This window comes from Homalodisca vitripennis, unplaced genomic scaffold, assembly GCF_021130785.1.
Source record: "Homalodisca vitripennis isolate AUS2020 unplaced genomic scaffold, UT_GWSS_2.1 ScUCBcl_2844;HRSCAF=7966, whole genome shotgun sequence".
NCBI lineage: Eukaryota > Metazoa > Arthropoda > Insecta > Hemiptera > Cicadellidae > Homalodisca > Homalodisca vitripennis.
In genome coordinates this window covers 1-22,927 of record NW_025778967.1, presented here as the reverse complement: position 1 = coordinate 22,927, position 22,927 = coordinate 1, and the positions used below count along the sequence as shown (strand labels likewise).

Below are 22,927 nucleotides of genomic sequence, written 5' to 3'. Positions count from 1 at the left end.
GCAAATGGTAGTCATCAAGAAACCAAATATTGTAAAAAGGTGTATTGCCGTTCATTGTAATAAATAAATAAATAAATCCTGTTATCCTTTTAAATTATCCATCATCAATGACAACAACGAGAAGGATACATGTTAAATTTTCTTTTAGTGATAGATTATTGTCATTAAGTCATTGTGATAATCACAAATATAAAGACAAATAGATATAAGATAAATATAAGACAAATTTCAGTTTCATCATCATCACACGTGTCAGTAGCTCAAGAGGACTGTCAAAGTAATGATGAAATGGAGACCAGCTTCTCCTTTATATATATAAAAATTCACTTTTCTATTTCCATAGTGCGTAATTTATTTTTTGTTGTATCCACCTTGTGCTTATAGATTTTGGCCCTCTATGTCTAACGATTGTCATTTTAGTATGAAGAGAGTTCTTGTGTTTCACTGGTTTGTTGTTTTTCTTTCACATACGAAAGACACGACTCCACACGACGCGTTGGTGTTGGTTTTGCCATTTAGAAATCAGTTAATGACTTGTTAAATATTTTTGTGTTCATATTTATTTTTCAAAAGTTAAATATGTCTTTTAACAGCTATTGTGACAAGTAGATTTGTTTTAAAGTGTTTTCAACCAAGCCTGAAGCTCTGTAAGATTGTTGGGATATGCTATTGGACCGTCTAAAAGCAGAAGCAGTACTAAATTAGACAAATCTTTTGATTTAATTTTTCCTTTCCGGTTCTGCATAAGAGGCAAGTGACATATCTTTCATATTTGTCTTAAATCTTTGTTAATTTACTATATATAACTTGGTAGGTAAGAATAGTTAAAAATGTCTCTATAAATTTCCATTGGGTACTTAACTATATCATGAGACTGATCTCATGACATGATGATAGAAGAGATGTAAGGGTAGGTAGGAATATTTATTGTTGAGTTTACACATTTTGGTTAAAAGGCAATGGAATCTTTCTTCACAAAGTTGTTTTATATCTGGAGAATACATATGTATCCTATGTAACTAGGGCGGGGTTGAAGAAGTTAGTATGCTTATGCCTAGACTTGGTAGGCTAGTTATAGGTCAATCTTTCAAATGTGAACAATTTAGCTAATAAATTACCTATGAGTATAGTAGCCTAAAGTAGGAATGGACTTGGTTTACTACTAATGTAAAATTCTTGGAGGGTTCATTATGTGGGAATGTTTTCAAATATTGGTAATACCTAGCCTTATTTGTAGTTTTCTGGGAAGCTACCAAGTTAGATATGACATTGATGTAGCCTAGATAATGTTTATTTAGTAATTGTATATAAGGTAGTACTGCAGATTTTATGCTGGATGATTTTAGACACAATTTCAGTAACATTTTATCATTTTTCCTGTTAACTTAGTCACCAGGTTTAGTGCTCGAGTAGTTATAGCTTATACAGGTAGCCTATGATATATGAGTCTGGTTTAGCTGCATTTCAATAAGAGGTCGGCAACCTCGTATTGGTTGCTGCTGACATCAGCCGTTATGCCATCTTTGGATACCTTAAATAATAATGCTGCAATCAGGGGAATTTGACCCAAATAAAAGATTTTTGGGTAGGGTATGATAAGCGGACCCGGTTATTTATATAGAAGAATGTCATCATCGATACCTAATATTCGCATCTCAAATCCTAGACTATCAATCGATATAGAAGTATCTGTAGTCCGCAACAACAAGCATTTTATGTTTTAAATTAAAATGTTAATTTAATATTAACAGTGATCAAACAAATTATTATAACCAAAATTAAGAAAACTGAAGACGACCATATTTGCTCCTCTCACAGTTTCATTTGTTTCTTTCCCACAAATTTCACATAATGGGTTTTTCGGTACGAGTCCTACCTGTTGAAGCCACGAAAAACATGTCTTATCATCTTTCAAAGCAATGTTGTGTAGTTTTCTAAAATTGACTGCCATTTTTAATAATCACATGTTACTTATGTAACATTGAAATATTACCTTACGTGTATTATTTGAAAGTGATTACAACTGTTGATATAGATCATTTAAGTGAATTGTTAAAAATAATTAATTAGTATCGATTGATTATATCGATGGTTATGATTGAGTAATATCGTTTGCCAATTTCGATATAAAAAACCGGGTCCGCTTATCGTACCCTACCCGGTTTTTTGTTAATTTAGACTTTCTAAGCATATAAGTTCATATCAGCCTGACACAAAGGGCCTTCACTGCTGCCATAGCCTGCACTGATGGCGGCATATGAAAAAAAATCCCTTGAAGTAGTGCTTATTGGTAAAAAATCAAATTTTAAATGGTCTAATCAAGAATACCTCTCGCCATTACTGCTTTATAGGAATCTCAACTTGAAAAAACAAACAAATAAAATGTAATTAACTTTTACCTTGGTATTAGTTGTGATGAAAAAGTTTTAATGCTGGTTGAACATTAGCGAAGCTTATCATTCAAGTGGCCAAATATTGTAAATTGGCCTAACCATAACTTTCTACTATCTTTAGGAAAAGTAGTTCCACTTTCAATGTTCTAAAATTCATTATTTGTCATTTTCATACCGGGGTCATTCCACATCAATTCAACCAGAAAAAAAATAATTTTTTCACCAAACACCTCAGATTTTTATGAAACTTGGTACATTTGTTCTATATATAGAGATTAATAACACCACCAAATTTTAAATTTTTATCTCACATACTTTTTTAGTTATGGCACTTTAAAGTTTGGTCGTTTCTCAGTTTCCGAGCATTGGATAGTGCCCAGTAAAACGTGTATTAGGATAGAAAAAAAAATTCTCATTCACTTATTTGGCACCCAATCTTGGTGAAATTTTCAAGGTAGGTTTATATAAGTATAAGGAAGTTAAAAAAAATATATAACATAACCCTAAGCTAAGCATAAAATAATATAAAAAAAATATTTTTTGAACTTTTTACAATTTAAAAAAAACGGGAACATGGCTCAGCGTAAAATTAAATATCTCAAAAAGGGAATGAGATAATCAAGAATTTTTTCCCCCCTAAATTATCTATATGAAGTGGGCTTTTAATTTAATAAAATAAAAGTTTTTGTGTATTTTCTTCCTTCTATTAACTAAGGCCATTGCAAGTTACAATATATTAATTACAATCAAAGCGAGGTTGTACCAGTCTCAATGGCTACAGATTGTTAATGAAAATTAAATAAAATTTTTAATAATTTTTAATTTAACATTTTAATAATTATAATGTTCTATATAAACATTATAATTATTATAATATTTATATAGAAGCTTAGTTTAACACAGTACTGTACCTAAGTTCAATGTCAACATTCGTGTTTAAATAGATTAGACTACAAGAAATAAACAGGACAGATTTTCTACCTCCTAATTCTGGGCAAGTTGCAACACGAGGTTTTCATGTCATGACAGGCTGCTTTTCTAGGCAGTGTATCTGACAGTTATGAGCCAGTCTGTTACTAGTGTCCCAAGAGGTAACAGTGTTATAAGCTGTGGTGGTTATAAAGTGGTGTTTACCTTTCTTTGGATTTATGATATTGTGTTAGTGTGTGTGTCTGAGTGTTGAATTGAGTTTTAACTAAGGTGCCAATCTTTAAAAAACCTAATATTAATACAAAGATTAATGATATTCCATATACTTGTATAGATCAAATTTTTGAACTTAATTTCTGAAATTTTCGTTGTTTTATGATGCATTTGTAAAGAAGAGAAATTTAACCTGCTTTTAAATCAATTAGAAATGGACAATAAATGTAGTATAGGGATATTAAAACTGACAGAATGCCACAAATTAACTTATGTTACAAAAAAAAGGGCTAGAAAATGTTAGTGATTTGTCTGAAGAAAATCTCAACTTGATTAAAATAAGAAGTGAATTAGATGATAAGGAAATAATTAACATTTTGTTTGCATCATAAGAGTTTATTTTTGACCAAGTACGAATTCCTCCAAAAAGTCTGTTGTGATCCTTTTAAAAAAACATAAGAAACCCATTAAAAATGGCTTAAGAGTTGTAAGTATTCAGCAAAGTCAGGCCTGTATCACAAAAGGTTTAAAGGTAAAACCAGGGGAAAAGTTGTGCACCAATTGCTCTAAAAATATATTCTCTACTCCAAATGACTGTGAAGAAGAATCACATGATGATGATCTTTTTACACTGCCGACTGAAACTGAAACTCAGTTACAAAAAGAAGAGGCTATTGATTCTCTAAATTCCTCTTTAACGGATATTGGTTGTTCACCTCTTAAATTACATGCGTTGAATGAAAACTCCAAAATTGGTTATGCACAAAATAAATTAGAAAAACTGCATCAAAATGTAAAAAAGAAAATTGAAACAGTTTTAGATGTTCAGTTGCCACCAAAAATACCTAAATTAGCAAAAAACAGCTGAACAAAAAGCAGATGAAATGGACCTGCTTGTTGAGAATATAAAAAGTGAAGTAAATAAACTTTCATCAAAAAAAGAAAATACAACACTATTAACGATTCCAGCATCACTGAATTGGTCGAGAACAAAAATCAAAGATGCCTTTGAAGTGTCTGATTATTCTGCTAGACAGCACAAAAAATTGTACAAAGAAAAAGGACTTTTTGGCTGAACCTGAACCAAGAAGAGGAAAGAAACTCAGTCCTGAAGTTTGTGGAGTTGGTCCACAAAATTTTTATCAAAGCGACGAGCAATCAAGAGTTTTGCCAGGTATGAAAGATGTAGTAAGCCTGGGAAAGAAAAAATATGAGAAGAAAAGATTAATTTTAAGTAACCTCAATGAAATATTTGCAAACTTCAAAAAGGGAACATCCTGACATAAAAATAGGGTTCTCCAAGTTTTGTACTCTTCGTCCCAAATGGTGTGTTCTGGCTGGTGCTAGTGGAACACACTCTGTTTGTGTGTGTACTATTCATCAAAATGTGTTTGCTCTTAATACATGCAGCACAACTGGAAGAGAGTCACAAAAGATCTACAAAATCTTCTTTTATGTGAAAATCCAACTCAAAACTGCATGTTAAGGCGATGTGAAACATGTCCCTCAAAAGACAATCTGACAACATTCTTACAAAGCAAAGTTTGAAAACTATGAAGAAGATGATAGAATAGAATTCAAACAGTGGGTAGCTACAGACAGGACACAGATGATAACACAAACTTCAACTATTGATGAATTTGTTGACGAGTTGGCAACAAAAATAGAAAAACTGATCCCTCATTCTTAAATTGCAAAAAGCCAGTCCAGCTATTTTAAAAGCTTAAAGGATAACTGTGCGCCAAACGAAGCCATTATATCAATGGACTTTAGTGAGAATTTCTCATTTGTGATTCAAGATGAGGTGCAGTGGTTATCATTGGACCTCAGACTCCTGTACTGTTCATCCAGTAATTATTAACATGTGTGTTGACGAGGAAAAAATAGTCTCATCACATTGTGTAATCTCCGATGACTTAAATCATGATGTTGTATGGTTTATAAAATACAAGAAACCCTGTTAGAGTATGTCAAGGAAAATTATCCCCAATGTCACGGATGTTCACTATTACAGTGACGGTTGCGCCGGACAGTACAAGAACAAATACAACTTCATGAACCTTTCACTTCATGAAAAAGACTTCAAAATTAAAGGCCAATGGTCTTTCTTTGCTACAAAGCCCACGGCAAAACTGAATGTGACGGTATTGGGGGTAACTGTTAAAAGGTTGGCGAGAAAAGCAAGTCCTTCAAAGGCCTCTTCAAGATCAAATACTAACAGCAGCTACCTTTTACGAGTTTTGTAAATCAAACATATCCAAAATAAATTTCCATTTCATTTCAAAAGAATCAGCAGATGTTCGCCGACAGCTTGAAACACGTTTTGAAAACCTTAATACTCTTCCAGGTACCAGAAGTTTTTCACAACTATAGACCCTTGGACTCTTCAGGAACATTAGAAGCAAGGCGAATTAGTACTGATGAACATCCTAGCCTATTCTTTGTTTGAAGGTTATTTTTGACGATGGAAGGATTGTGAAGGAAACAGGATTTTTCCGGACATTTGCCATCGTTAAGTGAAACAAGAAAACAGTAACACTACGTTTCGAGATCTGCAATCTGATCTCTTCTTCAGGTAAAGAACTAACCTAATACATAATTACAAACTAGGTTAAAATAAACAAATCTTACTAAAGCGTTGTGGCACGCCTGAGTCAGGAATCACAACCTACATGTTGTATGTCAACTTCACTAACACTAAAGACATGCACTTAATAAAAAAACTATACAAAACACCAATCATTAAACTAAAACTACGGAATACAGGTCACAATATGTCTTCACTCGTCTACTAACCATTTACGACTGACCAGAGGGGGGTAGCCAATGGTAATCGTGACGGCCGGCTAAAACAAGATGGCGGAAATACAAGGGAAGGGGAACAGGAATGGGCCCTTTCGTTATTATTGGTTCATGCGAGATGAACTTCTTAAAACCATATTGTGACTCCGCATTGGTTTATTGCAAATATCCGATCCGTTTGATACTTTTGGTATTCTCTTTAGTTTCATTTTTTTAGAATTGGCAACCAAAGCGGCCTAATCTCGACTGATGGTTGACTGATTGGTTGGTCTGCCAATTTAATGTATGTTGCCTCAATTAATTTCCTTTTGAAGAAATGTGGTTCCCGATGTATTATGTGGGCTTCATCCCAATTCATATGATGGTCTTCGGACCAACAATGGTGTGCAATTTTTGACTTTTCTGTGAAACCCTTTCTCGTGTTTTCTTTGTGTTCTTTTATCCTTATGTTTAGTGGTCTTTTTGTCTCGCCTATGTATTCCCTATTGGCAGCTACATTTTATACTGTAAACACAGTTTTTTTGGAATCCTGTGTGCCATTTTTTGGTTTTGTTTTTTACGAGAGTTTTTGGCAGATCTCGAAACGTATGTTTACTGTTTTCTTGTTTCACTTAACGATGGCAAATGTCCGGAAAAATCCTAGCCTAACGTACAATTTAAGGAGAGGGTTGGCCTTAAATGTAAGAGAAGAAGATTTTGTACCCCTCACGCTACATTGCTTGTAAATACGACAATCTTTGGTTCTTTGGGATAATAACAAATGTTGCCAAGGAAGATGGAGACGCTACAGTAAAATTTTCTTCATCCAGCAGGACCATCCCCCTCATTTTACTGGCCAAAACGAGATGATATATGTGATGTGCCGATTCCACACATCCTTGCAGTGGTTGAGCCTCCACACACCTCGACTGGAAGAACATATCAATTCTCACCAGAGTGCATAAAATTAATTGAAAAGCTAATGGTTCATTAACTTTCAAAGCCTTAAAATAAGTACAGTGAAAGGGTGAATTATGATTTCCAAACATAAAAATGTAATTTATCCTTGTTTAACAAGCTATAACCCATTTATTGAAACCAGGGGCGAACTTCACATTGCTCGTAATTAATATAATGTCACTTTCAATGGTATCAATAAATAGAAGGAAGAAAATACACAAAACTTTTATTTTAATTAAATTAAAGCCCATTTCATATAGATAATTTAGGGGGAAAAAATTCTTGATTATCTCATTCCCTTTTTTGAGATATTTAATTTTACGCTGAGCCATGTTCCCCCGTTTTTTAAATGTAAAAAGTTCAAAAAATATTTTTTTATAATATTTTAATGCTTAGCTTAGGGTTATGTTTATATATTTTTTTAACTTCCTTATACTTATATAAACCTACCTTAAAAATTTTCACCAAGATTGGGTGCCAAATAAGTGAATGAGAATTTTTTTTTTCTATCCTAATACACGTTTTAACTGGGCACTATCCAATGCTCGGAAACTGAGAAACGACCAAACTTTAAAGTGCCATAACTAAAAAAGTATGTGAGATAAAAAATTTAAAATTTGGTGGTGTTATTAATCTCTATATATAGAACAAATGTACCAAGTTTCATAAAAATCTGAGGTGTTTGGTGAAATGACCTGGTTGAATTGACATGGAATGACCCCCTAAAAACCATATATTCTTTTGTTCAGAAGGACGATAGCGATAGATTAATAACGCAAATCTCGTTTGCAGTGTGGATAAAACTAAATTTAAAACAATAAATAGTTTAAAAACCAAACATAAGTTTAATAAATAAGCAAATTGCCGTAAACATCACTTCATAGGTATCTACTATGTAGTTACATACCACATGGTAATTTCTTAACTCATAAAAATAGCTTTCTTGATTTAAAAATAACACACGATACCATGACGAACTTATACTCTCACTCCGAAAAAACACCATGACCAATTAAATAGGATTAAATTAATTTCCTAATAGTAGCTGCCTAGAGGCTACAGAGTCTTCAAAGCTTGTATAAGCATCACAGGAGCGATGAGCTCCTGCCCAACCCTGACAATTGAAGCGGTCCTGGGATACACTCCTCTGGGGCAGGAGGTGACAAAGATAGCTGCTCTAAACGCAATGAAGCTTTTAGGAACAAAGGTAATAAATACTTACTACCTTCTCAGAAGGACACATGAAAATAACGCAGGAATGTCCTGAGGCTGAAATGCTAACCGATGTGTCAGAAGCAATGGTTAAAAAATACTTCTTTGAAAAACCATATACTGTCCCTATTGAAGAAAGGGAGCAATGAATTAAAAAGGAGGCCTACCCTACAAAAGGAGTCCTGAAGTTTTACACAGATGGTTCACGCCTTGACTCTAGGACGGGATTTGGAATATACGGACCAGGAGTTAACCTAGCAGTGCCCCTAAGAAAAATATAAGTTAGGGAGGCACAAAGGTCCTTTTAGGACTAAGTACGGAGACAATTCGTCTCCCTCAGGATAAAAAAATTCCTAATATTTTAATTGCTCACGTAATTCACAATCAAACACGTAAACGTCTGTTCGAAACTAATTAACTGTATTCGGGTTTATGCGCCATGATTGAGTAATAAATTATGCCATTGTTGAAGAGGCTGCTCAGGACGGTAGTTGGTAATTAACTAAAGTGTTCTGACCACAGAATACTCAGATAAGCTGTCTGGTGTGGATAACACTGAAAATCATAGATAACAAGAAGCACTGTTCACAAATTTACATTTACATTTGAATTATTAAAAAAGTATGGTTATTTGAGATTCCCATCCCATATATATTTTATTCAAGAGGATGAGCAGAATACTTTAATAAAGTTAAAATTTTGATTGGCTACTCTGGCTGTTAACCCCACTGATACCAAATAAAACAAGAAATATACAAATACAACAAGTTAGAAGTAGCCTAAGCTAGACCACATGTCATGTAATAGGCTTCACTGAAGCTGCATGCAAAATTATAGCTTATTTCATTCTCAAAATGTTCTGTGAATACTCTGTAGATAGACAATGATTTAGACGAAATTTTACATCCACTTTGTAGAAAAAAGAGAAATTGTGTCAGCCTACTCAGTGACAAGCTTTATTACTTCTTTTTATCCTATGAATTTAAACATCACATGTTAGAATATAATTATTGTACATATTTCTTTCCAAATCTGTTTGTTCTGTGATTTTCCCGTTGCCATCATTGTTATAAGACCTATGTAAAAATATTCACTAATGCTCAGCCCAATCCCATGAGAGATATGCACCATCATCGGCCTCATGTTACAAAATGTAAAAATGAACTCTGTCCCAATGTTCAATTTTTTGTTAGTCTATATAAATAGGTAAATACATATGTACATATTATAACAGAAAAAGTTAAAGTTATCATTTACGAGCACTCACATGATCTGAGCTTAAATTTAGGTATTATCTGAGGGATGTTTTTCTTTTCTTGAAGTATGGGGTGGCACCACTGGTAGCTAGTAGTATTTCCAATTGGTACTTTCATTAACTCAGATCATGCCTCAGATCGTCCAACTGATCCGACATCAGATTACGTTATACAATTTGGCACGTGATCTGAGGTCGGGAAAGTACCAATCGGAAATGCCCCTGACCAATCAATGTAAGCTTCGGTGGTGCATTCTCGCTCTACAGGAGAAAAAAGAAGAAACATCTTTTAGTATCTAAATGAAGATCAGATAATGTGAGCACTCGTAAAGAGTAATTTTAATATTGGTACTGTATGTTACATATTTATAATGTCATCTCACTCTTTATCACGTAATAACAAGTAGTAGATAGGGACAGAGTGGCCTCCGGATAATACCGGTGTACCAAAATTTCAAGTCAGTTTGAGTTCCAGATATTGTGAGGACAGACAGACAGACAGAAGTTTAAATAAATTTTTGTAACCACTCGAATGATAGGCTTCGCTAACGTTCAGCCAGCAATAAAACTTTTTCATCACAACTAATAACAAGGTAAAAGTTAATTACATTTTTCCCCTTTAAAAGAAGTTTTAATTCAAAATAATTATTTACACATCTTTTCTTTTCATATCATCATTAGACACTGTGCATATTTTGCTGATTTAGCTAATAAATCAGTACCTGTTAAAATTCATTATAATATCCATTTTCAAAAATGAAACGGTACCTATAATTATGTATACATTTGATTTTTACACTTTTGCTTCTTATGTAAACTATCAAATATGAACATAATTTTAATATGCTAATAACAACAGTAGATTCTAACATTTACTAAAAATAAAATTGTATCAGTATTTATAATTGAATTATTTTGTGATATAGATATTATTTATTTATTGTTTTGGTGGCCTCTTATGGAAGTGCACCCTCTGTTTGTTATATTGCCTTGTGTAATCATTGATATTAACAGGACCAGTTATATTATTTAACCTGTCATTCAATAATAGTTTATATTCATTTAATTCTTTCGCTGTTAAAGTCTGATTTTAGCAATCTATGCATAAATTGCCAGTGTTCGGTTTTCTGATCGTCGGGTACTACTTATATACTGAGCGCATCCAGTTTTCCGGTTGTTTACAAAAATAATTATAAAACATATTAAAAGTCACATTAGAAGTGAGCGTTGTGTTAAGAAGGGATTTGGGGTCCCCTTCACTGGTCTCTAAAGTTGTATAGATTTTCATAAGAAATGTATTGTTGGGAAAATATGTTATTAATTTATAGGTTTTAGTGAATATAATCTTAGGTGTTCGATGTAAACCAATTCAAAAGAGAATCAATAGTATTAAGCACTTGTACTGATTACATCTGAGACCCGAGTATTTTGTAAACATGATCAATGCGTTTAAGGGTTGGTCTTGAATCCTAAAATATTTTCTTTAAATTAATGTGTGATTTGAGAATAACTTGTACAAAATATCTTAAAAGAGCCAGAACATTTTAAAGAAAATACTCTTATGATACTATTATTTTTTGATGTCTTACTTAAAGGCAATTTTGCCTGGGATAAAAATCCATTTCATGGTTTTTTAAATTATATATTTTACTAATTGTTAATAGGAAGTAAAAAAGTAAATAGTACTACTGCACTAAACTGTAGAAATGTTTGGATTTTTAAAGGTACAGTTTAAGTAAGTGAAATTATTTTTTTAAGTTAAGGAATGTAATTGTTGTTATGTAAAGAATTAAAAAAATAACTTATAAATGTTGACTTTAAATTATTTAAGTCCTAGTAATTGGGATAACGGCACACACTAATTCAAATCACTCACTTCAAAGCGTATTTTCAAATATTTTCTATCTACAAAAGGCCAACAAACAGTGGACTTTTTTTAAACCTTTCAAAGAGCATTCAATTTTTGTACTTCTTTGATACCTCTGGTAAACATTGGCATATCTAGGGGGACCTAAAGGGGAGGGGGTTACAACTACTGGAAAATCTGAGAATTTTTTATACCTCCCAGTCAAGCTTCGGCCAAGAGCACTCCTCCAGAATAAGTTTAATTGTTATAATTCAAAAAAATTGCAAGTTTGACAGCATTCTGAGAGCATATTGTAATCTCTCCATAATTTTCATTGTTTCTTTATTTCTTCGATAAACTGTGGCTTCTGCTAAGTCAAATGAGCACAATTTGACAATTTTTGAGGTAAATAAGACTTTTGACGTTGTTGACCATGGAATGTTAGGGTTTCTTAAGATGGTGTATTTGAGTCAAGGCTGAGATATAAAATAGTTGCATGCGAATTTATTTATTTCTAATTTGGAAAGAATATTAGAAATAGCACAAGATTGTCATGATAGTCTGGGATCTCGGACCACGAGAGAGTTGCAGAGGATAGTTTCCTGGCAGATAATGTCTTAACAATCCCCTCTTTATTAATTGCATTAGTTTTGTTTTAATAACAACAATGTATTCAAAATTCCAGCTCATAGAGTAATAGAAACTAAAATCTGAGCATTTACAAAACTTTAATTCTCTATTTTTATTTTAAATAATTTTACTTTAGTCTTTTGAAATTAAAACCAAAAAAATTGGGCCTTATTTGTAGGTCAGATACATGTATTTACAATTTGCATGTGGTTTATGAGATTATTTGAATATGAGCTTAACATTTACTTGCTAATAAAGTGTTTTTGATTATTATTATTTATTTATATAATGGATATACACAAAAACATAATGTTCTCAACTTGTAAAAAATAAAAAAAGTTAAATAGGGACCTCGAGCCAAATATTATTAAGGTGACCATGATATTTCCTTACTTTGGTTGTGTACATACAGTTTTAAACTCAAATAAAAGCATCATTGCATAACTTCCTATTATGAGCAGTTATTGTATTTCTATGGTTAGGTCAACTATAAAATATGTATATAGTAATAGTTTTAAATATCTATTGACAAAATTCATAAAATATCTTACTTATTTTATTGTAACATTTGATAGGTCAAAATCTTACTTTTTTAAATTTTGACAAATTAATACTCAAGTATTGGATAATCTGAGTATTTGTTGGATTTCTATATTTAATTCAATATGTTAGGGATTTCGTTTCAAATTGGGTTTATTTCTTTCACCTTTTTTTAGGTTTTAGCTTTATATGTCTTTGTACAGCACAAAATCTGTTGTGAAAGTGTAACCAAATATATCAAAATACTGTACAGTTGTTAGTGATACGTTCACACGAGTTCAGTTCTGTTGTTTTTGACCACAGTGTGTTTAATAAAGCAAAAAATCTTTATTCATGAATAAAGTTATGTGGTAAAAGTTGTGGTTTAGTGATAGTTTTCTTCATTGTGTTACTTTTTGTACTGATACAGGTTTTTATTTCATAGGTATTTTTTAGTTTACTGTATAAATATAATATACTTGAATATATGTCTTATACAGCAAACATTTTCAACCATTTGTATGTTTTTACATGTGTTCTTTTATTTTATGAACATGTATTAAAAAGAATTGATAGCATTAGGTAATGAAAAAATAAGTTTTTTACAATATTTGTATTTAATTTTGGAAGTTTCATGTTTTTATATGAAAAATAGTACTTAATTAAAATATATGTCATCCACTAAGTTATGATTCTTATGTCTTGAAAAAAATTGTATCTTTCTTGTATTTTTCTCGAACCTAGTTAAAAAATTGACTGAAATACTCATACTAGCCATACTTCCTTGTGGAGTGGTTAAAACAATTTATAAGAGATCAGTGATATTGTATTGTTCTTTAGGAATCTATATTTGTTTATTCAGCTACATAATATTTTAACCTATATTTTTTTAATGAATCTATAATAATTCCATAAACAATAGTTGGTAATTGTTTGTGTTAATGTTTCAGGTGCAAAAATGATAGAGCTGACAGTAAAAACACTTGATTCTCGGAATCATGCTTTCTCGGTCCCTGACAATGTAAGTACATAGTTTTGTTCAGAGGAAAGTTTTTATTATTAGTCAAACTGGCATATTTGATTACTTCCTCTCAAAATTACTTACAAATCGTATTAATTAACCCTTTGAGTGCCAACGTTCTATTTTATCGGACGTCAAAAATTATCTGAAAAGTGCCAATGTCCGATTCTATCGGACGTCAAAAGTTGGCTGAAAAGTACCAACATCTGATTTTACCGGATGTTCAGGAAAACACTCACTAAAAATCGAAAACTTTATAGGTATTTTTAAACTAATATCATATTAAATTGTTCATGAAGAACTGTTCTTTTAAAAATAAATTATTATAGTACACTTCCGATCAATTGACTTTAACGAAAATCAATCTAGAAGGCACTGACATCACTGTCAATAGATTGTGACGCATATTTCTCAGTGCGTTGTTTATCTCGTACTGTGTTGTTGTTTGATGTTACGTTCTGAAGTGAAGTTGTTCTTATTTTGTTGGTAAATGTTATATTATTTTAGTCTTGAGACTAGTTGTCATCCTGTTTGTACAATTATGGATCACTCAAGGTCCCCTTTAAGTGAGAATATAATAAGGAGAGTTGTTGAAGAAGAATACCTTGACAAAAGTTTTGTGAGGGATGTAATTGTTTCTGAAGATGATAGTAGTGACAGTAGTTTATTTGGGGATGATACTGACCATGATCCAGATTATGACCCTACTGTTGACTTAGACCAAGCTGGGCCTAGTAATCAATTACCTATTAGGCCTAGGCAACAACCAGTTTTTGTACATTCTGACTCGTCAGATGAGGAGACTAGCCCTAGCTTTCAGCTGAGGCCAATGCCTATAGAGCTAGGTCTAGAAATGTCATCCCTTCATAGTTCAGATGAAGATTCGAAGATGGAACTGGATGGGCTGCCGTTGATGAGAAAAATGATCCAGGTTACAATGACAGTTTTTATTTTAATCGTAGCTCTTCAATAAAAGATTGTCCAAATAGAAACTCAGCTCCAGTTAGCTATTTCAACTTATTCTTTACACCAATTCTGTTGGATATGTTTCTAAGATATACAATCATTTATGCTGATCAGTTTTTAATTGGTAATAGGAATAATCTGCCACGAAATAGCTGGTCTAAGAAATGGAAGCCTCTAACATGAATGGAGATACAGTAATTGTCTTTCTGTTTGTAATAATAAATATGGGACTAAACCCTAAGGCAACAATATACTCTTTTTTGTCCACAACATCCAGCCAGTATATACACCTTGGTTTAGTAGAATGTTTAATAGGTTTCAGGCAATTCTGATATTTTTTCATTTGGTAGATACCTCAAACCTGCCCCGCTCAGGACAGCCAGGCTACGACTCATGTTCTAGGTTTCAACCATTAGTGGACCAAGCTAACAGGATCTCTAAATTACATTTTATACCAAGGAAAAACCTTTCAATTGATGAAAGTATGATTAGCACAAAACAACCATCACAACTTTTGCAATATTTGCAAGAGCATCGTTTTGGTGTCAAATTATGGTCAATATGCGACTCTGTGTCACATTATTGTCTGTCATTCTTTATTTATAAAGGAGCTACCAACAATGATGATGTAAATGAAATAAAAAAGGCAGGATTGGGATACTATGTTGTTGTTAAGCTTCTGAAAATGACAAATCTGTTTCACAAAGGCCACCATATTTTTGTCAACAACTTTTTCACATCACTTACATTGGCCAAATACCTCTATTCTAAATTAACATTTTTGACTGGAACGCTAAGACATAATAGAGAGGGGATTCCAAATTCAATGACCACTAAATTTAAAGTTGGATATATAAAATATTGAGAAAAGACTACGTTGATGCTAGGTTTTAGGGAAAAACAAAGTCAAAGAAAACAAGTTCTACTGTTATCCACCAAAGCCAAAGCGGGAAATGAAAGCAAGAGCATAAAACAAGGAAATTCTATACACATAACTAAAAAAACCTAAAATGGTGAGATTATATTGATTTTATGGAAGGCATAGATGGGAATGACCAATACTTTCCCAGTGGATTGATCCATTTGGATGATCGCAGAACCGTAAAAGTTTGGAAGAAAGTAACGCTTTGCCTGTATGGTTCTAAATTCTTATATTCTCTATCAGAATAATACAGACAAGCCTTTAAACAGATTACATTATACCATATCAGTTGTAGAGGACTTGGCAAAGGATTAGCTTACATTGCAAGAAAACCGGCCGAATGTTTGAGATTTTACGAACATTACTCCAATGCGCATTAGCAGGGTTGGTGCTGGTGGAGCTACAGGTATTATTTATGGTCTCATTTTACAAATTCCTGATAACAGAGAAAACAAATTCCTGATAACAGAGAAAAAATTGCTGCATCTGTAGCAGAGAGAGCACACAGGCTGGTGGCAGGCAAAAAAAATCATCATCTATGTGTGTAAAGTGTAAGAAAACATTGGTTAGGCCGAGTTGTAAATATTTCATTTGGATTTTTGTGTGTATATATGTACTTTCAAAAGAGTTTTCATCAAGCTTAAGTGTGCTTGTATAGTTTATTTTACAAACTTTAACCCTTTGAACGCCGATATAAATTTAGTATTTTTTAGATTACGCTCATTTAAGGTGAAAAAATGAAATGAAAATTCCTTAAAGCTATTTTTTTTATTCATTCGTAATGACTAATAACACACACACAAAAATAAATTTTACGATAATGTAATACTTGCATTAAAATAATCACATTTTTTCATAATAATGGAATATTTCAATAAAAATCAAATTCAGGTTACAAATACATGTGATAAAAAATATGAAAACTATGTACTCGTCTCTCTCAGTATAATTGTTTAAAAGAGTATCACTAATATCATCTTCATGCACATCATTATAAGCACTAGAAAACGTACCATTCAAAACTTTAGCAACAAAATCGTCATAATCAGAATTGTCTGGGTGATGAGCCATAATTAAGAGTTCATATTAAGAGTACATTAATTTTAGTTAGGATGGCTGTTTTGGGAATAATTGAAGGTTTTGTACTTTGTTTGTGCTATATCATGTCCTGTAGCTGTCATGTAAAATTGAAAAATAAATAAATAATTACACAACAGAAAAGAAACAATAAAAACTTGATTATAACACCTAAAACATGGTAACAATAACTTTTTATAACTGTTTGTATAAGGAATGACATCGCAAGAACACTTCCCAAAGGCACAATGCATGCTCCAGTTACAGTTGGTAATGGTGGATAGTATTGTCATCGGCGTACAGACGGGAGTGGGAGAACAGCTGCCAGCAACAAAACAATTTATTATTTACCTACTGCGGCCAGCTGACAGCTGCAACTGGATTATTTGGTCAACCCAGTACATTACTTAGTATTGTGGCTTATATATTGAGCTTATAAACTTCAAATCAGTAATAAAATATATTTTTATCGATCAGCGGATTATTTCGTCTTTGGCGTTATAAGACCTAACAACATCGTGGATTATTCCGTCTACGCCGTTCTAAGGGTTAAATCATGAAACTCACATATAAACATTTTTGGTTGACATGGCTACCGGAAACAATGTGACGTTAGTTACTTAAAATTTTTATAACTCACTCATTATCGAAGATAATGATATGGATTTTTCAAGATTTATAGACAATTGAATACTCTTTCCAGTGATATGGACAAATAAAAGGATATGAATTTCTTTTGGTAGTGATAATTTGGTTGAAAAATGAAATTTATAAATAAATTCTGGAATTTTTTAGGTAAGTCCATTTTTGGTATTGCAAAATTTAATTTTATAGTAACTTTGTTATTTTATGATAATTAGACAGAGTTTCCAGAAAAAAAAACAAAAAAATATGTTGATAGCTTATTAAATAATCAAATTGTGAATTTTTTACTGAAACCTTGCAAAATGCCGTCAAAAAGGCTGGCATTTTTACACCCACTAGAAACATATCTGGCACTTTTCAGTACACCCACTCAATGAATACTTGGCACTCAAAGCCTAAGCTCAAAGCTCAGAGATATTGAGCTTCAAACATTTGAAAATTTGAAAACTTATTTAAAACCCTATGCAAGTCCACAGCTTGAAACTTTCAGAATTTGGCGTACTCACCTATATCTATCAGATAAAAAATAACAAACATATAGTCATTTTCCTTCTTCTATAAAAATATGTTTGAAAATCCATTTTTGTAATCTTGTTGCGTTATACTTTGTACAGGTATTTAAATTTATATATTTAGTTTTAGGTGTATACTTAGGTCCTTATTAATTTTCAGATCTTTCTGAAGAGATTGGTGTTTACTTTAATGTTCTAGGATGAATAGAAGCTGAGATATTTAGTTTAGCAGAGATCTCTGTAATCCTTGTAAATAAGCATTCAAACAATGGAAAATGGCCGCCATCGGCTGAAAAAATTTTCAAAATTAAAATAATTGTATTTTCATACCTCCAATGAATTGTACTTTCAAGAATACAAATATTAAAAAGAAAAAATCTTGAAGCAACCAAATAATTTATTTCTGGACAACTTGTTATGGATTGACCCAAAATAAGAATAGACCTATGTTCATCCTAGGGATCCTAGGAATAAATGTCCATGTAAAATTTCAGTACAATCCGTTGGATAATTTATACGTGAAAGCAAAACAAACAAACAAACAAACACAGGCATTTTCACATTCATGATATTGTTAGAATCTGCAAAAATGTTTATATAAAAAAAAAATAAAATAAAAAAAATTGTAACACACTGCAACTAAATTATTAAAAAGACTTCACAAAGTTGCAAACTTGGTTCAAGTAGAGTGCCTACAGTGCATTTTTCATACTCCAATCATTGTTAATGAACTAATTCTTTATTTTTCTTTCATGTCGCTCATAAAGTTCTCACCATTAAGTGGAAACACTTGGCAGTGAATTTCTCCTGTATTAACTAGTGTTTTTGTTCACTGAATACACAAAATGTATTCTTTAAATTCTTTTGTCCAAATGGTATAGGCAGTTGTAGTAAATAGTACTGTCCCAATTTGTTTTATACTCAATAAAAGTGACACAACTCGAAATGGTTTGCCTTTATTGTCATTTAAGAAAGAAATACACTCTTCATTCCTTTAAGGAATATTTTCATATAAAGAAGCATAAAGTAAGAATTACTAGTGATAACACATTTTGTGCAAAGATGAGATGTTCTATGAGACTAAGCATAGATAGCATCAGATTCTCCAGCTTCTTTAAGTAGTAGACACAATCTAAGATTATTAGAGCCCCCATAATTTTACATTAATATTTAGTCTGTTATTTTGAAAAGAAATTGTGATTGACATCTTGTGTTGGTATTCAAATGTGTTGTAGTACACTGTGAGGCAGTTTAAAGAACACATAGCGGATTCAGTTAGTATATCTGCTGACTCACAGCGCCTTATCTACTGTGGCAGAGTTCTTCAAGATGACAAGAGTTTAACTGAATATGGTAAGATTGATCATAAATCTATATTGCTTATTCACTGTTATATTATGATTACAATTTTCAAAATTCATTAATGAAATTATGATTTAAAATTATTGACTGAGCATTAGCGAAGCCTATCACTGAGGGGCTAGAAAAATTTCATTTCTGTCTGTCTGTCTACACGATATTTCAAAAACGATTTGACCTGTAGACGTGGAATTGTTCATGAAACTCCATTTATGTATGAAAAACACTGAGCTCAATGATGGTATGTTACTCCATCGTACTTGGCTGAACATGAGTTAATACTTTTACATTAGACTTAATATGAGTAACCGTCATAGCAACGAGAAAATAGTAGAATACATTTTAAACAAACTCAGTACACTAATAAGAGATTTTAACATGTGACATATTAATATGTAGTCTAACTATCCTAACACATACAACATAATTTTAGAGTGATTTAGTGTGTGGTATGTTAAAAATGTGAATGTATCATGTGGTAAGATATTTCGAGAGAGGACAAGAATGAACAACCTGGTATATGGTTGAGCGTCGTTGAATTCAATTACTAAACTCTTACCACATAGGCTCAGGCAACCATCTGATAATGTTGTGAACTAAGAATATAGGTACTAAAAGTTAGAATCTCACGAAAAATGTTTTTTTAATTTTTTGCTCCAGATGTGAATGGAAAGGTGATTCACTTGGTACAGCGAGCTCCGCCAGTCAATAATGGCAGTGGGCCGGACCGTGGGTCCACCAGTGCACGGACTAATTCAAGCCCACCTGGAGCAAGACGTGGCACCTCACTTCTTCATCGTGGTACCTTTATTGGATCCACAGGCAACACTGGCAATGCCATGTACCTGGGAGCGATGGCCTTCCCTGCCGAGATCATGGAAGCGCATGGTAAACTCAATGTTTAATAAAAACTGATTTAACCATGAGCATTGCTAGCATTACACCACCAAACACATTAAATTATATTTATATCACACTGTTTTTCAGATTGCCTTAACCCTTTCCATCCCAGACACTTTTTTTTAATTTGTTCCAAAAATCTTAAGTATTTTTACTAATGACATACCCAAAAATCCCAGGCTCTTTTAGTTCATTTTGTCGTATTTTACTAGAAAACCCATAAAAAATTTATTTATGAAGCAATTTTAGTAGTTTAAGTGTTATTAGCTTCCTAAATATATTATATATACTATAAAATAAAATATAAAACGACATGCAAATATTTACAATAACCTTTTTTTAATAATATGTACTTACTAAAAAATATTTTGAGGATTTTTTTACTTTGTTGCGTTGTGGATGGGCATAAAAAATTATTTAACCAAGATTGATAACACTTTACAAAACCACATTTAACAGTCTTCAAAAAAATCCATACTTCACACTGATATGTTGAGAAATAAAAAAGTTCTGGATTTTTTTAAAATCACTGTAGTTCGGAGTTTTCCCCAGTTATAACAACAATATGGCATATCATGTTCCACTTCTACATAACATATAGTTCTAACCAAATATATTGAATGTCAATAGGCAAACAATGAATTATTTCATATTTTTAACTAAAAAAAAAACTCCTAATCCTAACAAAATAAAAACTAAAAATTACCATCCGAGTCAATAAAATTTTGTTTTTGTTTACAAACATCTATGGAAAGGATAACATTTAGTGTGCAGGCCCTTTTTGCAGTTAACACAAATAAAAGTAAACTTGTTTCTTTTCCTTCCAGTTCTTGTACTTTTTGCACTGCACACACAGCAGTTTTTTTTCTTTATTTTCTGGTTTTTTTCTTTTTTTTTTTAAAAAATTTTTTAATTTTTTTTTTATTTTTTTTTTTTTATTTAATTTATTTTTCATTAAACCAATTTTTTTTTTAAATTTTTGTTATTTTTTTTTTTTTTTTTAAAAAATTTTTTTTCTTAAAATTTTAAATGTGTTTTTTTTAAAATTTTTTTTTTTTTTTTTTTTTTTTTTTATTTTTTTTTTTTTTTTTTTTTTTTTCCCCCCCATAAAAAAAAATATTTTCCCCTTTTTTTTTTTTTTTTTAATATTATTTATTTAACCCCCTTTTCAACCAATGGAATGAAAAACCCCCCAAATCAGCTGATAAAAAATTTCCCGTGTGCCCCCAAAAAGGAGAAAGAAGTTAATTGTAATAATAAAAATTATAGGGAAAAAAATCGTGTTTTTTAAGGGGGGGGGGGGGGGGGGGGGGGGGGGCAAATTTATATAAAATTTAAAAAAATTCCGAGTTAATAAAAAAAATTTTCTTCTCCCAAAAATTTTTTATGTTTTTCCTCCGGGGAAAAAGGGGGGGGAAAATTTTTGCAGTTTTTCAAACCCCCCGGCCAAAAAAGGGTTAAAGTAAACAACTTTTTACTAAATAACTTTTAAAATTTAAAATACGAAACTTGGAATAAACCAATAAAACAAAATGAATTTCATTAAGAATTTTGGGGTGTTAAGGAGAAAAGAAATAAAATTGGGGCAAAATTTTAAAACAAACCTTTCTAAAATAAATCAAGAATAACTAATGAGGCTTTTTTACTTTTTAATTTTGATAAAAAATTTTATTTTCTCTTTTAAATTGTTTTTTTTGTTTTTTTAACGGGCCCCAATACGGCGGGCAAAAAACAAACCATGTTAGGGGGGGTTTTTTATTTGGGCTTTTTTTTTGTTTTTTATTTTATTGACATTTTTTTAAAATTGTTTAAAATTGATCCCGGTTTTTTTTTTTTGCTTTCCTTTTTTTTCTTTTTTTTTCTTAATTTTTTAAATTTTGAATTTTTTTTTCTGATGAATTTTTTTTTTTCAATTTTTAAAACTTTTTTAAACCCTTATATTTTTAAATTTTTTTGGTCTATTTTTAAAATTTTTGATTTTTAAAAATTTTATATTAAAATTTTTTTACTTTTATTGCAGGGAACCATGAAAACCCCGCCACTTTTGTCCCGAGTACTGGGGTGGTCGGATGTTTGGTGGGCCAACCTCATAAATCTTGAAACCCCCCCCAAAACCGGACCTTCCCCCAAGAAGGGTGAGTGTTCATTAATCATATATAAATTTTTTTAGAGGATGTTAAGACCAAAAAGCAAGATAAAAATGGTTTTAAATTTGACAAATTAGAAATTAAAGTTTAAAATTGAATTAAAAAATTTAAATTAAAATGGAAGGAAGAGGAAAAAATAGTTTGCTGACACCCTTTTAACCTCAAGCTTCCTTTAAAATTTGGGCGTTGAGTAATTAAAAAAATCCCTACCAACCCAAAATGAATAAATTTTCAACTAAAAGATGGGGAAAAAATTAAAAAATAAAATCACGTTGTTTTTAAAACCACTTATTTTGTTGTACTTTGGGGATTACTGCACAAAGACTAATTTTTAACAAAAAAAAAAGGGGGTCCCGGGAACACTTACTTGGGTTTGTAGACCCCTTTTGAAATTTTTATTTTAAAGAATATCCATAAAATTTGTTAAATTCCACAAATAAAAAATTCCCCCTGAGTTTTAAAACAATATCAAAATTATTTATTTATATTTATAAAAAGTTTATAAACCGATTGAGGGGAAAGTATGAGATTAAAATTTTTCTCTCTTATTCCCCAATATTAACTTCTTACAATTTTTAATTTTTAAAAGATAAAAAAAATTTTTAAAATTTAAAAAAAACTAATATTTTAGGGGCTTGG

General features: G+C 31.5%; 1 protein-coding gene across 1 annotated transcript; it reads left to right on the top strand.

Moving 5' to 3' along the window:
* Positions 1-435: 435 nt before the first annotated feature.
* LOC124372297 (large proline-rich protein BAG6-like) lies at positions 436-20,380 on the top strand. The gene is made up of 4 exons (XM_046830679.1): positions 436-750; positions 13,690-13,760; positions 19,118-19,235; positions 19,902-20,380. Exons 2-4 carry the CDS (start codon positions 13,698-13,700, stop codon positions 20,144-20,146), a joined length of 426 nt encoding a protein of 141 aa, XP_046686635.1. The 5' UTR covers positions 436-750; positions 13,690-13,697; the 3' UTR covers positions 20,147-20,380.
* Positions 20,381-22,927: the final 2,547 nt, after the last annotated feature.